This window comes from Cariama cristata, unplaced genomic scaffold (assembly GCF_000690535.1).
Source record: "Cariama cristata isolate BGI_N322 unplaced genomic scaffold, ASM69053v1 scaffold21616, whole genome shotgun sequence".
In the NCBI taxonomy this organism is placed as follows: domain Eukaryota; kingdom Metazoa; phylum Chordata; class Aves; order Cariamiformes; family Cariamidae; genus Cariama; species Cariama cristata.
In genome coordinates this window covers 1-13,236 of record NW_009622958.1, presented here as the reverse complement: position 1 = coordinate 13,236, position 13,236 = coordinate 1, and the positions used below count along the sequence as shown (strand labels likewise).

At 41.5% G+C, this 13,236-nt stretch overlaps 1 protein-coding gene across 1 annotated transcript; it reads right to left on the bottom strand.

The window, feature by feature from the left end:
• Positions 1–1,208: 1,208 nt before the first annotated feature.
• On the bottom strand, positions 1,209–12,594 carry PGD (phosphogluconate dehydrogenase). Its single transcript, XM_009702560.1, has 12 exons — positions 12,508–12,594; positions 11,892–12,071; positions 11,690–11,755; positions 10,490–10,608; positions 8,980–9,049; positions 8,475–8,609; positions 7,566–7,755; positions 4,858–4,988; positions 4,227–4,360; positions 3,774–3,873; positions 2,115–2,237; positions 1,209–1,526 (listed from the first exon to the last, which is right to left on the bottom strand). The coding sequence occupies exons 1-12, from the start codon at positions 12,550–12,552 to the stop codon at positions 1,407–1,409; spliced, it is 1,413 nt and encodes a 470-aa protein (XP_009700862.1). The 5' UTR covers positions 12,553–12,594; the 3' UTR covers positions 1,209–1,406.
• Positions 12,595–13,236: the final 642 nt, after the last annotated feature.

Below are 13,236 nucleotides of genomic sequence, written 5' to 3'. Positions count from 1 at the left end.
GCTGCTGGCGGTAAACCCCGTGAGGCCCGGACTGCTGACTCCCACCAAGCAGCTGTCAGGTTTTAGCACAACGGGATTCCAGATAGAGCAGATATTTCTCTCACCACTAATACCATACTACGCACTAAAATACATTGGTGGGAGTATCCCACTTCCCCCCAAAACACAACGTCTATGCACACAATAAACTGGCAGAACTGTTCCTACTGTCTACCACGGTAGTGTCTAATACAACTCTCCTGCTGGAGAACCTAAACTGCAAATGCTGGGCCAAACCGACTACTAAAAGGTTCACCACCCCCCAGTTACCACTATTGCCTGCAATTTGTCACGCATTTATTTTAGAGAATTCCTGCATCTTACAACATAATCTGCAGAAATATTGCTTTACGTTGAAAGTAATCTTTTTGCTAATTCTACAGATAGTCAACTAATAACTAAGTAGCTGTCTCAGCAGAAAGAAATGGAGCAAAAAATTAATATAAAAATCAGCACGCAGCACAAAATTTAACACCCGAGGGAGTCTGAGGGAAGAAAAAAAAAAAAGGTACAGACACACAGGTGAATCTTCAGGAATCTTCAGAAGTCCTGAAGAAGATTGGCAGTGGGATTACAGGAAGAGAATATCAAATAGGGCCAACTTTGCATGCCACTGCAGGTATTTTTAATTGCCCCACAGGAAGAAGAGGCAAAGAGGCAGGGAGATCTGGGGAAAAGAGTGCAAGTACACAGTTAAGCCAACAGTTTATGCCAGAGCTTAACACTGGGAACAACAGTTAGAGAGAGAATGACTTGGTGGCAGGAGTATCAGTCTTGACACCCTTGACCTGCATTCAAAGTTTCTCCACGATTCATCCCACCCTTCACCCTTTCACAGAAAACAAACCAAGCTCACAGTCTGAAAGACCGTGCAGGTGAACACTCAGGAATTAATCTTTAACAATCAAGCTACTGCCTGTTAGGAATAAACAATGGCAACCAAAACCAGGCCTCTACCTCCCTGGAATCTTGTGTAGCATTACTGCGCTGTCTGCCATTCTCCACTTTAGCAATGATTGAAATGCAGTCATCTCTATCTTGATCCCTATGAGTTTATCCACTACAATACAATGAAAACATTATCATTATGAAATGTATCCTATTAAATACTGCACAAAGACAATTTAACCAGTTTTGGCCGGCAGCAGTGGAAAGAAAACACCTCAGTGCATTTATAAGGAAATTTATTTAGCTTCCTTGTATGAGATATATATATATTGAGATATACATGTATATATTTGAAATATACCCACAAGTTATTACAAAAGTGTCCAAACACAAATTCTAGCACAGTACAGTAAAAAGTGATATTCTAGGAGGAATATCTGAGATCTACAGTATCTTGGCTTCAAGAGGAAATATTTCCATTAGACATTATAGGCAGAAGAGGACACACTTCCTCCATGGCCTGTCCAGTTAGTATGGATAAATACACCTGGCTTCGACAATAATTCATACGTATGTGCACCAAAGTAATCACGCTGAGCCTAGAATAAGAACACACACACAAAACAGACAGATGAATATCACAGTCGTGTAAGTACTAGAAGTTGCAGCTACCAATATTTGATTATAAGAATACCAGAAATAAGATCTGACTCCAATATTATAACATTCAAATTTATTTTCTCATTATTAGCTAAATCACTGCAATGAAACATTTACTAATACCTAGCAATTATGAGTTCTGTAGAAAGACAAGTATATTATTTCTGCTAGGTACTAGTCTAAAAAGCAAGCACTTACATACATCCAAATCTTCAAAGGTACTTACTTCTTTATAAGGCATTTTCATTCAAAGATATCATTACCCTTGCTTCACAGATGGAATACTAACACATGCTGGGCACTGTCATACCAGTATCTCTGGTGTTCTCTATCCAGACATCTCATAGTCGTTTACTGTCACGAATTTCAGGTTTAACAAAATTATATTAGGCAATCTATGCCTTTATCTTTACAATGTTGGAGTGATTGGGACATATTGCCAACATGGCCTTTACACCAGTATTTAAATAACAACACGATGATATTTCAGTAGCCAGAAGATCTGCTACACTATTTCAGGCACCTACCTGAATCAGGTTAGCTGGTAATATTTCATGCCTGTATCCATCATAAAAAGAAAGTGCTGTAGTGAAGCATGGCATAGGGATACCTATCTGTACTCCAGTACTGATCACACGTCGCCAGGAGTCCTGGGAGAGAGGAAAAGATGGGGGAAAAAAAAGAAAAAAAGAAAGAAACTAATCAGTGCTTGCTCAGAGGTATGTGCAGGCATATGAACTATTCTAGTATAAGAGCATGTCCTATTTCACATTACATGAAATTTAATGACCAAGTCTGAACAAATGCAGCAGTAGATTCCTGATTTTACATAGACAAGGTTGATCCAAAATAATGGCAAGTAAGATAGAGTTAACAAACAGGACAATAATAGTGCAGATATATACTTTCACATGCAATCAAACCACAGCCTGGAGCAAGGATGTTGTTCTTTCACATAAACATAATCAGTGCATCCCAAAAGCATGAACACAGTGGGGAACACACTGAGCAAACACTGAGGCACTTTCAGGACCTCTAATCAAGCCCAGTGCAAAGCCCACCCAAGGGCATAAGAGGTCAGCACAATACTTCAGACATGTGGATAATCCTCATTTCAAATGTACAACTGATGTAGTAACCTGCATGGAACATTCAGCTTCAGTTAAAAGAACTACTAATGATAATAAATGACTTCTTTATTGGCCAGACAATCCGGTTTTAGTTCTGCCTGTCAGCTCCATCCAAATCAGGACACTGTTTGGACAGACCTAGGTCCAATGAATGGCAGGTCTGGAACACTTATTTTGGTGCTACTGCAAACAATGGTAATAGAACAGAGCTTTATACTCTGTACGGCTGAAATTCAAGTGCACAGTAGGCACAAGATACAGGGCAGTGATGAGAATGTTCACACAGGCTAGACATTTCTTCCTCACATCATGGTTCTTCTGAATTGCCAGATTTCTGCCTAAGGCTCTTCTGTAATAGTAAAATGGAAACCTTTAGTTTCTAACCGTAGCTTGGCTAGTATCAAAGAGAAGAACCATGATACAACAAGGACTATTATGTTCGTTTGCTCCTGTATTATCTTTAGGTTAACAGTACAAATATACCTTGCAATGTTACATGAGACCTTGGTTCATCGCTTGACGTATCTGGATGCTGATTTATCAAGTAGCGCTTCAGTGATGCAACCCTCTTTTTTTCCATCATTTAGAACCAACTTTCTGATGAATTAGACGCAAGAGGCATTTGTAGGCATTTTTTCACGGACAGGTCACTAACCCTGGTGTCTGGCAAAATTCTAATTTGGACCTCAGCATAGCCTACCTCATCACAGTAACTTTCAATTTCAACCAGCTCCAATTATGTAGTTTTTTTTCCTGCTCTGATCCTGTTAAGACTGGTATGTTCTACTAAAGAAGGGTACCTTGAAGCCATAGATGATGAATTCCTACACCCATGCATTATGTGCATACAGATACACATACACAGTCCCAAAGAACTTAAGTGTTGTTTAGAGATCTTTGGGATTAAGGATGCTGTATAAATAGCTTTCAAGGGTGTTCTGTACCTTTTCATTTTTCAGTCTAAATATACTTGTGAAGGTAACGTCTGGGAAAGAAGACGAAGAAGTCCAGACTGTAAACTATTGTTTTTATGCTCCTCCTTCCTTGGAAACTCACCTGACAGTTTTCAACAGCTGTCTTAAAGAAATCATCCAACAGCAAATTCTGGAGATCAGGGTTTCGATCAAAAGCATCTTTGATCCTTCCCAGGAACACACTAGGCAGAACACATTAAACCAGGAATAAAATTTCACAGCTTCCATCAAAGGCCCAGAATCCAAAACTTACAGTGCTAAAATTTGACTCAGCCAGACTCAGATTCCAAACATTGAGAAAGATGCAAACAAAACAAAGATCAAAGAAAATCTGCAGTAGCTAAGCCACCAGAAAATGGGCTTCATCTGGCAACCTTTAGTGCTGTCTACAGAAACAACCTCTCAGTATCTTAGCAGCAGATGAACTCCATGGATTTTCCAAGAAAATCTCTAGGCTTGACAGTCTAGTACTGTATAAACTAAATTGCCTGTTCTTCTCCCCTCAGCAACTAAGTTACCTCCTCATCTTAATTACCTTCTGATGATGCAGCCTCCCCTCCACATCAGTGCAATACCACCATAATTCAGTGTCCAGCCGAATTCTTTGGCTGCTTGTCTCAGCAGCATGAAGCCTTGAGCATATGAGATAATCTTGGAAGCATACAGGGCCTAAAAAAAACCAAAACATCAAAACCACATTCCAAGTGAAGTCCCACAAAGCTGAATGAGAAACTCCACAGTCTACATGCTCTGTTTAGCCCATATCTCATCAGGGGTGAGTACAGTAGCCACATTCCAGCTATTTGATAACCAATATATCCTTTCTATTTGTTCTAAAGTTTGGTCTGAATAGAGATCAAGAGCTATTATCCCCATTACAAAGACGGGAGTGTTGAGGGGCGAAAATGTAAGCTCCTGTGCATGAATTATGACCTCTGCACCCACTGCCCACTGTGGCTTAGACTTGAATTCCTTCAGGACTATGCTTTGATTGGTCGCACTACGCTTTGTGGACATCACTAGACAATGCACAATGGGACAGGTGAAAGCAGGAACCAATTGTCATGAAATGTAAACACAAGAGTTCCTCTCCAGGGTTTACAGCACCCAAAACCTGCTTTGAAATGCAGCTTTAATACAGCACTCTGGCAAGCACAATGACTCACCTTGCGTATGTCCTCCAGAAAGGCCTTCTTGTTCCCACTGAACTGAGTCACTTTAGGCCCACCCAGCAGCTTACTGGCCTGTACCCGCTCATCCTTGAGGGAAGAGAGGCACCGTGCAAACACAGCTTCACCTTTAAGTATGGCAGGAAAGGGGAGATAATTAGCAAGTTCAGCTTCATTGTTAAGGTCTGAGATATTTGTCCTCAAGCCACTGAATGATGAGCTACATACACAGTGAAACACAGTCACATGGGAAGAGGTGTGTACAAATGAATTATTTCAACAGCATTACCGAGGGACCAAACTGCCAGTCAGCATAACCATTAGATAAATACTCATTGATAGAGCTTTCAAATGATAAAGAAAAAAAGCCACAAGTCATTTGCATGAAAATTTCTCCTCAGGAACCTTCATCAGCTCTTAGTTTTAAGAATTTACTTTAAAATCTCTTCCTGTCTATAAAAGACAGACAGTGTTGCACTGCAGCCTAGGGACAGGCAAGGCTGAAGACTTCACTAATTATTGTATCATGCTTTGAAGATAAAAAGCTGTTGCACAAATGCCACCTCACAGTAACTAGATGTGCTTTGAAATACACACATGCAAAATAAGAGCAATTAATCAAGGATAAATCAGCAGGTTAACATATAAGAGGAAATAAGTTTTACAAATCTGGTAGGCCCCTAACACTAGTGTTCAGAAGCCCATAAGAAAGTTTTGTAACATCACTAAGCAGGTTACTAAATGTCATTCACCAGGGCTAAGGAGTTAGCCAAGCAATATCTTCAGCTCCTAAAGAGAAAGCCTGAATGCCAATCTCTTGATCTGGCTCAGACAATTCCTAATCATGCTGTTTTACGTTGTACTTATTTGCAGTTGAAGACAGTGTTGTTAAAGGGGGGAGGGGGGGAAGTTTCCTTTCCAGGGTCTGATAGAAGGAAAGCAATCAAGTTTATTATAGTCTTTATGGTGAGCTTTTCTTCCACCTTTTAAGTGAGTCATGAATTACCAAAAAGAAAAAAAAAAAACCAAAACAAACCCACAACAAACCAACCAAAAAAAAAAGAATGAGTAATGTTTTCACAAGATTCTGGATTCTCCCCACAGTAGAATTATCAGATTGTATCAAAATCAGAACTGGCTCCTCTCCATTTCTGCAAAAACTTCCTTCTACAATGAGGAGAAGTGTGGGGGGCAAATCAGGAAAAGCCAGGAGTAGCATGGCTCTGCTTTTACAAGCAGAAGTCTGCAAGTCATGCTTATGCAGTAAAACCCCACACACAGCAGCTGCCCTAAGAATGGCCATGTTTGCACAAGAGCTATTGCACATACTTCCCTATCAACTCATCATTACCTAACAATGCTCCCCTGGCACCGCAGCAGACTAATTAGGGAGCGTCTTCTCCACCCTTGATCTTTGCAAGAACCCCAAACAGGAGAATATTAACAGCACAAGTGAGAAACACTGTTTCAAGCCTAGAACTGAAAGATTATAGCTGTAGTAGAATATTAAAACCATTTACAAAACTTGTTTTGTAAAAATGTTGTTGGAATGCAGCCATGTTTCTCTGATAGCTATCATTGCAGTTACTCTCTTTTAGCCTACTGAATGTAATTTTTCTTATCTTCTAATACAACAGGACTTGACCAGCCAAGGCAAAGGAAAAAGAGATAGGGAAAGCATGAACATTAAAGCCAATCCGAGAGCAAAGAACCTGTTGAGTCATCTTCTTTACTCAACAGGAAAGTCTACATTGGACCTGTGGTAAGAGAGCACTCTAAATGTGTTGCAGATGTATTACAACTCCTGCGTCATAGTTCCATTCAGGTTAGATAAAAGGGTAGGTAAAGAGACCATTAGGTATGTATGTAAGCAGGTAAATTCTCACACTTTACGAATATAATTCAAAGCAATTACAAAATATATTTCCATCGTTAGGCTTTGGATCAGCAGCCTTATTAGCCTCAAAACAAAAACGAGCAGCAGTCCAGAGCATATAAAGGAACACCACAATCAACTGTTGCAGTGGTAAAACAGCAGCCACCATCATAGGGCAGCAGTCTGCCACTAGTCTTAAAAAAGAATCTGTCTGTGCTCCTCAACCCCTAACACAGTCCGGCCCTCGTGTTCCTGTTTAGTCACGCCCATGCTGGGTTAGCTAAGTTATACTGAAACACAGAAATAGAAGACTTAGGTAGGTATCTGAAAAATAATTCTTATACCTTCAGAGAAGTCTAAGCACTTATCAAGCAGCGGTCAGGCAACCAGGTTTTGAGGGTGTCCTGCCCCCATCTTTTTTTTTTTTTCTTTTTTAAAAAAACATTTTTAAGGCTACGATGGGATTTGGAGCAGCAGGTAAGGTGGAGGATTACTGAGAGGAACTGATTGATTAATTACATCAATCTAGCATGACACTTCTAGTACAGCATTTATGTTCACCTATCACCGAGTCATCACCATCACTGCAAAGATACCATGGACAAAGGCATGATAAAAGTACTACTGACATTTGAGAAACAAGGTAAAAACAAGACCAGCAAAGAAAAACAGTAACAGCTCTCAAGGGCAGAAAGACTGTAACAGCTATATCTAAAAGAGCGTAAGTCCTAGTGTGGGCTCATGTCTGAGATTACCTATTACCATGCTCCTTACTGTGACATGGTACATGCAGGTAGGAAAGATGAGGGCAGATCAAAAAACCAGTTACCTATCAGTGTGACAGGGACTCCATATTCCAGGGCGGAAATGGCTGTCCACTTTCCTGTGCCCTTCTGTCCTGCGCTGTCCTTGATCTTTGGGAGGAGGTATTTGCCATCACGGTCTTGGAATTTGAGAATATTGGCTGTGATTTCAATCAGGAAAGAGTCTAACTCTGTCTTATTCCATTCCTGAAATACCTGGAAGAGGAGAAAAAAGTGTATATATACAAACACACACACATACCGATTTATTATGTATCTACTATATGTATCAATCGATTCATTGATATATGTATACATACATATATGCATACATACAGAAGGGGGTCATACTATCCCAGTTACTGGTTATTGGTACCTTGCCACATCTCCCCATGATTTCAGCGCTGCTGAAAAGCTGTTGTGCAGGAGCCCTGCACTGGAAGGAGCACAGCCCAGACTCAGAGCCACAGAGTACTTGTCTCCAACTGGGAAGGCAGAGGCACAGCCCATCCTGTTGCCCGCCATCATAGGCACCAAAGGCTGGAAACAGCACTGCCCTTTCAACAGATATTATACTTATCGAGTTGCTTCAACAAGGTCTTTGCAAGATTTGCCTGCTTGATTATAACACTCAATGTTTTATTAGCTTTTTTCAGGCAAGGTAATTCATATCTCTACACAAGGTATTTCCTGGGGAGAAACCAAGTGTAGAATGGGAGAGTTTAGACAACTTCTACAAACATTCAGGTGTACGTGCTTGCTGCTCCCTACCTCATTTGAAGTTTAGGATTATTGTGCACTGCTCTTGGCAGAAGGCATGTCAGAAAAATTAACTTCATATACATACAGCAACTTTACCCAGGCCCAGCTGCCTCCATCAACAGCAGACAGCCACCATGGCTCAAGAAGGCAAGACACTAAAAACTACAGATCACCTTTGACATCTCATCATGCTCCATGCCCACCACATCTTTCATGAGGTGATAGGCCTCACAGATCAGCTGCATGTCTCCATATTCAATCCCATTGTGCACCATCTTCACAAAGTGTCCAGCGCCCTCATCTCCTACCTGTCAGGAAACATCAAAAAATGCCATTAGCAACAGCGCTGTCACCACTTCCAGTGTTTAATACCTGCCTATGGCTTCCTTCTGCCTAAAGGAAGGAAGGAAGGAAGTAAACCAGTGCTAACTGAGAACACTGTGGGTCACAGACCCATTTAGCTCGCCCAGTACATGACCCAGCCATAAAACTTTGTGCTTCCATTGTATGGAATAAGTAATCAGAGACAGTAGATTCGAATTTAATGCAGTCAGCCACAAAATCAACCCACTAATGTTGCTGGTTTTAGTAAGCACAAACACGCATGAGCTTCAGCAACCAAACTACCTAAGCATGGATCTAACCACAAGTTAAGATCAGTATTAAATCAGTATTTACCCAGTCACAACAAGGTTCCCCAGATCCTACTTTAGCAGCAATGCTTTGAAATATGGTCTTGATGTGGGGCCTGTGGGGAGAAATAATATGCCTCAGCAGATAGGCAGAGGACACAAACACCACAAGAAAAAAAATAAATCTATTGGTATGATGCATCCTTCTGTAATCTGCCAAAAGGCAGCTTGGGATGAGGGCATGCTAGCAGCTTGGTAACCTCACACACAGCAATGTCAAATAAAATGGATGTTTTTCCCAGAACTAGACACTGTTTGCAAGAAATGGGGACAGCCCATGTCACACTTACAGCGCTGTGCAAACAAGCTTAATGTACCTAAAGGAGCCCAAGTATTATCTTCTCCATTTTGGAAATGGGGAAATAGAGGCAGGTTATGATAGAGGCTCACACTCAGAGAGGGTCAGTGGCAGAGCTGAAACAAAATCCCATTCTGTTCTATAGCCACAAGAGAAACTCAGGGTGATCTGGGAGAGGAGAGGGAAGGAGGGAAGAAACTCAACAAATGCAAGTCAGGATATAGTTATCTGCATTACTGCAGGAATCAGGGGTTTTTGTCATTGCCAGGCTCCCCAAGAGTAATAAATTGCTTAGCCAAGAGGGCAGCATTACAGAATGCCAAGTTTGGAGTAACCTAAAGCGATCACTGAGAAAAGAGCACAGGCAACACATGGGCTGGAGGTGCTGTGAAAGAGAGAGGGGACAAAGTTCACGTAAGGGCGGAAAATAGAAGCTGTCTTTACTGAGCTGTTTATGGCAAAAAGATGATCAGACAGCAGATTACCATTATGTTGTTTCCGGCTTTGTACCATCAAATTTGAACAGGCTGATATCAGTATGAAATGCTAATGCAAGTGGACAGGGACTTAAGAGATTCTAAAGCTCAGGTAAAGTCTGGACACACCTTTTCTTTCTACATTTACAGAGAGAGTGGGCAACCAGGGATAAAGTATAATATAAGCACTGATGCACAGTCCTTTAGCGTAACATGAGTACAAAACAGCACAGCAGCATGGCAGAAACTTGCAAAAAAATTAATGTATTCAATAGTCAGTACAAACATGTACTGAAGCCTCCTTTTACAATGTGTGTCACTGCAGGGATGTTTGCTCCTGCCCATTTCATGGTTAACAGCTTTCCAAGTGCATAGAGCCCCAAAAGAAAAATCATAATCAAGAAACAGTACTTGTTTAAAATTTAAGCAAAATTCCTTTCTCCCCTGGCACACATTTCTCCCTTCAGATTTCTGTAGGTACTACTTTTGCCTGTGGATTTCTGGAAGAAAAATCTGCCTTTGTTTTGCCTGCCATGAAAGCTCAGCACTGCCCCATGACCCCAGCTACGCTGAGAAATCTTGAGCCTTGAGGAACTGAGATGGCAACATATCCTGCTCTCTCCACACCCACGCCCTCCTTCTCCCCTCCCTCAGCTCTCAACATGAATAGAAGACGATTGTCGCAGACCTTTCTGAGGAAGAATATAGTAGCTCATGCTTACCAGGCTTCTTTGGCTCCTCCTGGCATGAGTGAAGGACCGTATCTGGCACCCTCCTCTCCACCACTAACACCACTTCCGACAAACAAGATGCCCTTCTCTTGTAGTTCCTTACAACGCCTCTGGAACAAAGAGCAGAGCAGCATTATTTCGACTCTTTTAATGCCAGAGCCTTACAAACAAAGTTTAGCAATTCAGGCCTAAAATTAGGTTTTCAATTCTGCTTTGGACATGCTCCAAGACAACCTTAGAGAAAGCCTGTACGTGCACCAGAGTGAACATTAGGAAACTTCCTGTTGCTTTGACATGGGTCCTTGCAAAAGAGGCATGCTGAGAAAACAAAGTCCTTATAAGCACTGGACAGAAAAGAGCAGTACTGAGGCTGGAAAAGGCTTAGAATTAAGTGTCAGGTGATATATGCTGTATGCAAAGATGTGGGGGAGGCAGATTAGGCCCAAGGTGGAGCTGCTGAGTTCACTGCAGAGTGAAGGTGCAAACATGGACAACTATAAGGGAAACTATTCCCTCTGAGAGGGAGAAGCACAGGCTCAGATCCCTAAGGGGAGCTGCAAGCTCCCGAAGTAATCAACCTCATTTAGCACCTCTTTTTTCACTCTGGCACGGTGAACTCACTTATCCAAGATCAGGATGCCAAAGCAGAAAGACTAATACCAGCACCTCTTCCAAGATTCAGAAGTACCGATGTGAATGCAATATTTTTATCCCAGATACGCTAGCATAACTTCTATAGCTACAGCCCGATCACAAGCAGGCTTTTTTTTAAGAACAGATAATCACTCTGCTGTTTTCATTACCGAAACAGCCAAACTAGCAGTTCTGTCTTCCCCGATTTTCCTTCGTGTAGGATTGAGATAAATAAAATCTAAAAAGAGCCTCAGATTTTCAAATCTCTCTGAAAACTCTAAGATTGTAAAAGGAAATTTTCTAAAGGCCTTCACTCTTTAAAAGATGTCAATAAACATGTTCTTTGATGATTTGGGCAAATTCTATAAAAATATACTTATAGAACAGTCCTTAACTACTGTTAACAAATGCTTTTTAATAGGCTGCATGATCTAGTTTTGCGGAGAAAATTCAGTTTGGCATTCCCTGAGCAGAGGGGAGATGGCATCTTATTGACTGACTATTATGATGATCAGAGGAGAAAGAATCATGCCCACTTTGGGCAGAAAAGAGGCTTACCGTGGTATCTCTATACTCTGAATTCCCACCATCAATTATGATGTCTCCAGTCTCCAATAATGGCACCTGCCAAAAATTAATCAGCATTTTGGTTTTCTCTGTGCATTCAAAACCTCATTAACGATGAATAATTGAGATTTTCCAGAAGAAACTTCTTCAAAAGACAGCAAAAAGTCACAGGTAAAAAGAATATTTGCCTCACCAATTTATTGATGAAGTCATCCACTGCACTTCCAGCCTTCACCAGCAAGATAATGCGACGGGGCTTCTTTAACTTAGAGACCATCTCTTCCAGGCTGTGAGCACCAATCACTTTGGTTCCCTTGGCCTCATTGGCCAGAAAGTCATCCACTTTGGAAACCGTCCTGTTAAAAGCACAAACCTGGGGGAGTAAGAAAATATGTTAATAAAAGCTGCCAACAGAACAGTTACTTTAGCTCAGACTACCAATTATTTAAGCAAGGTTCAACATCACATGCTCTCCCCCTTCTACCTTCCCTAAACACACAGAGCAGGGATTAACCTGCACATGTCTTTACAAGTGCCTTGGGAACCTATGGTTAATGGCCCATCCCAAAGCAAACTTTAGGGGAAAATCATACACAATTAACACATCAGGTGGCTAGCTGAGTACAGGCATGCACTGCTGTTTTTCTCTGGAAACAGGACAAAGGGCAGCCTAGGTTATAACTAAAAGGAGAAAACAACACCCATTAGACCATCGCAAGAAAAAAAAACAAAACACACCACAAAATGTTCAGCCCCAATCCAAAATGCTAGTCAGTCAGCCTTTCTGAACAATGTTTTTCTTCACTTACCACGAAGCCATGGTCGTTCATGTTCAAAATGAGGTTTTGACCCATCACAGCCAGTCCAATCAAAGCAATGTCAGCTCTGGAACATGGAAGAACAAAAATGTCAGGTAAGTCTCGTTAGCAGTGATCTAGCACTAGCATCCATACTCTCGATCAGGCTGTTCTGATCTTGTCAACTGCTAGGTCAGCCCACTCCTTTCTAATAAATGATGTAGCACGTGCTCTGAATCCATTCTGTAAGCTATTACAGCAAGAGGTCCTTGTGGCTCCCAGTCAGTCCAGCAGACAGTGGTGACCAACCATAGCATGTTTCAAGCCACCAAGATTTCTTCCCAACTACCAAGACACAACTAAATGACTAAGAAAAGTAAGCTGCCTGAAACATTGCACCAGGAGGCAAGGAGTGAAGTGAGCGGCTTTAATGTGTCACTGACAGATCCAGCTCTATCACAGCTCCATATTTAATGAACACTACACCATTTTTTTTGCTTCTGCAACACAAACTGTCTCCGATTTGGGGTGAGCAAAGGAAAAGAGGTAAATGGCATATTCTGCTAGAGGTTGCCTAATCCAGCTTGCAAGGGGCATGCACACAGAGAAACCCAACCTGTCTACTTCTATTCCTCGGGCCAGGAACAAGTTTCCTGCTTCACAACCACGACTCCAAAACCGACTGCTCCCAGATTCTGTGAAAAAGCTTCTCAGCCAACCGGCTTATTCTTCTTGTGGGTC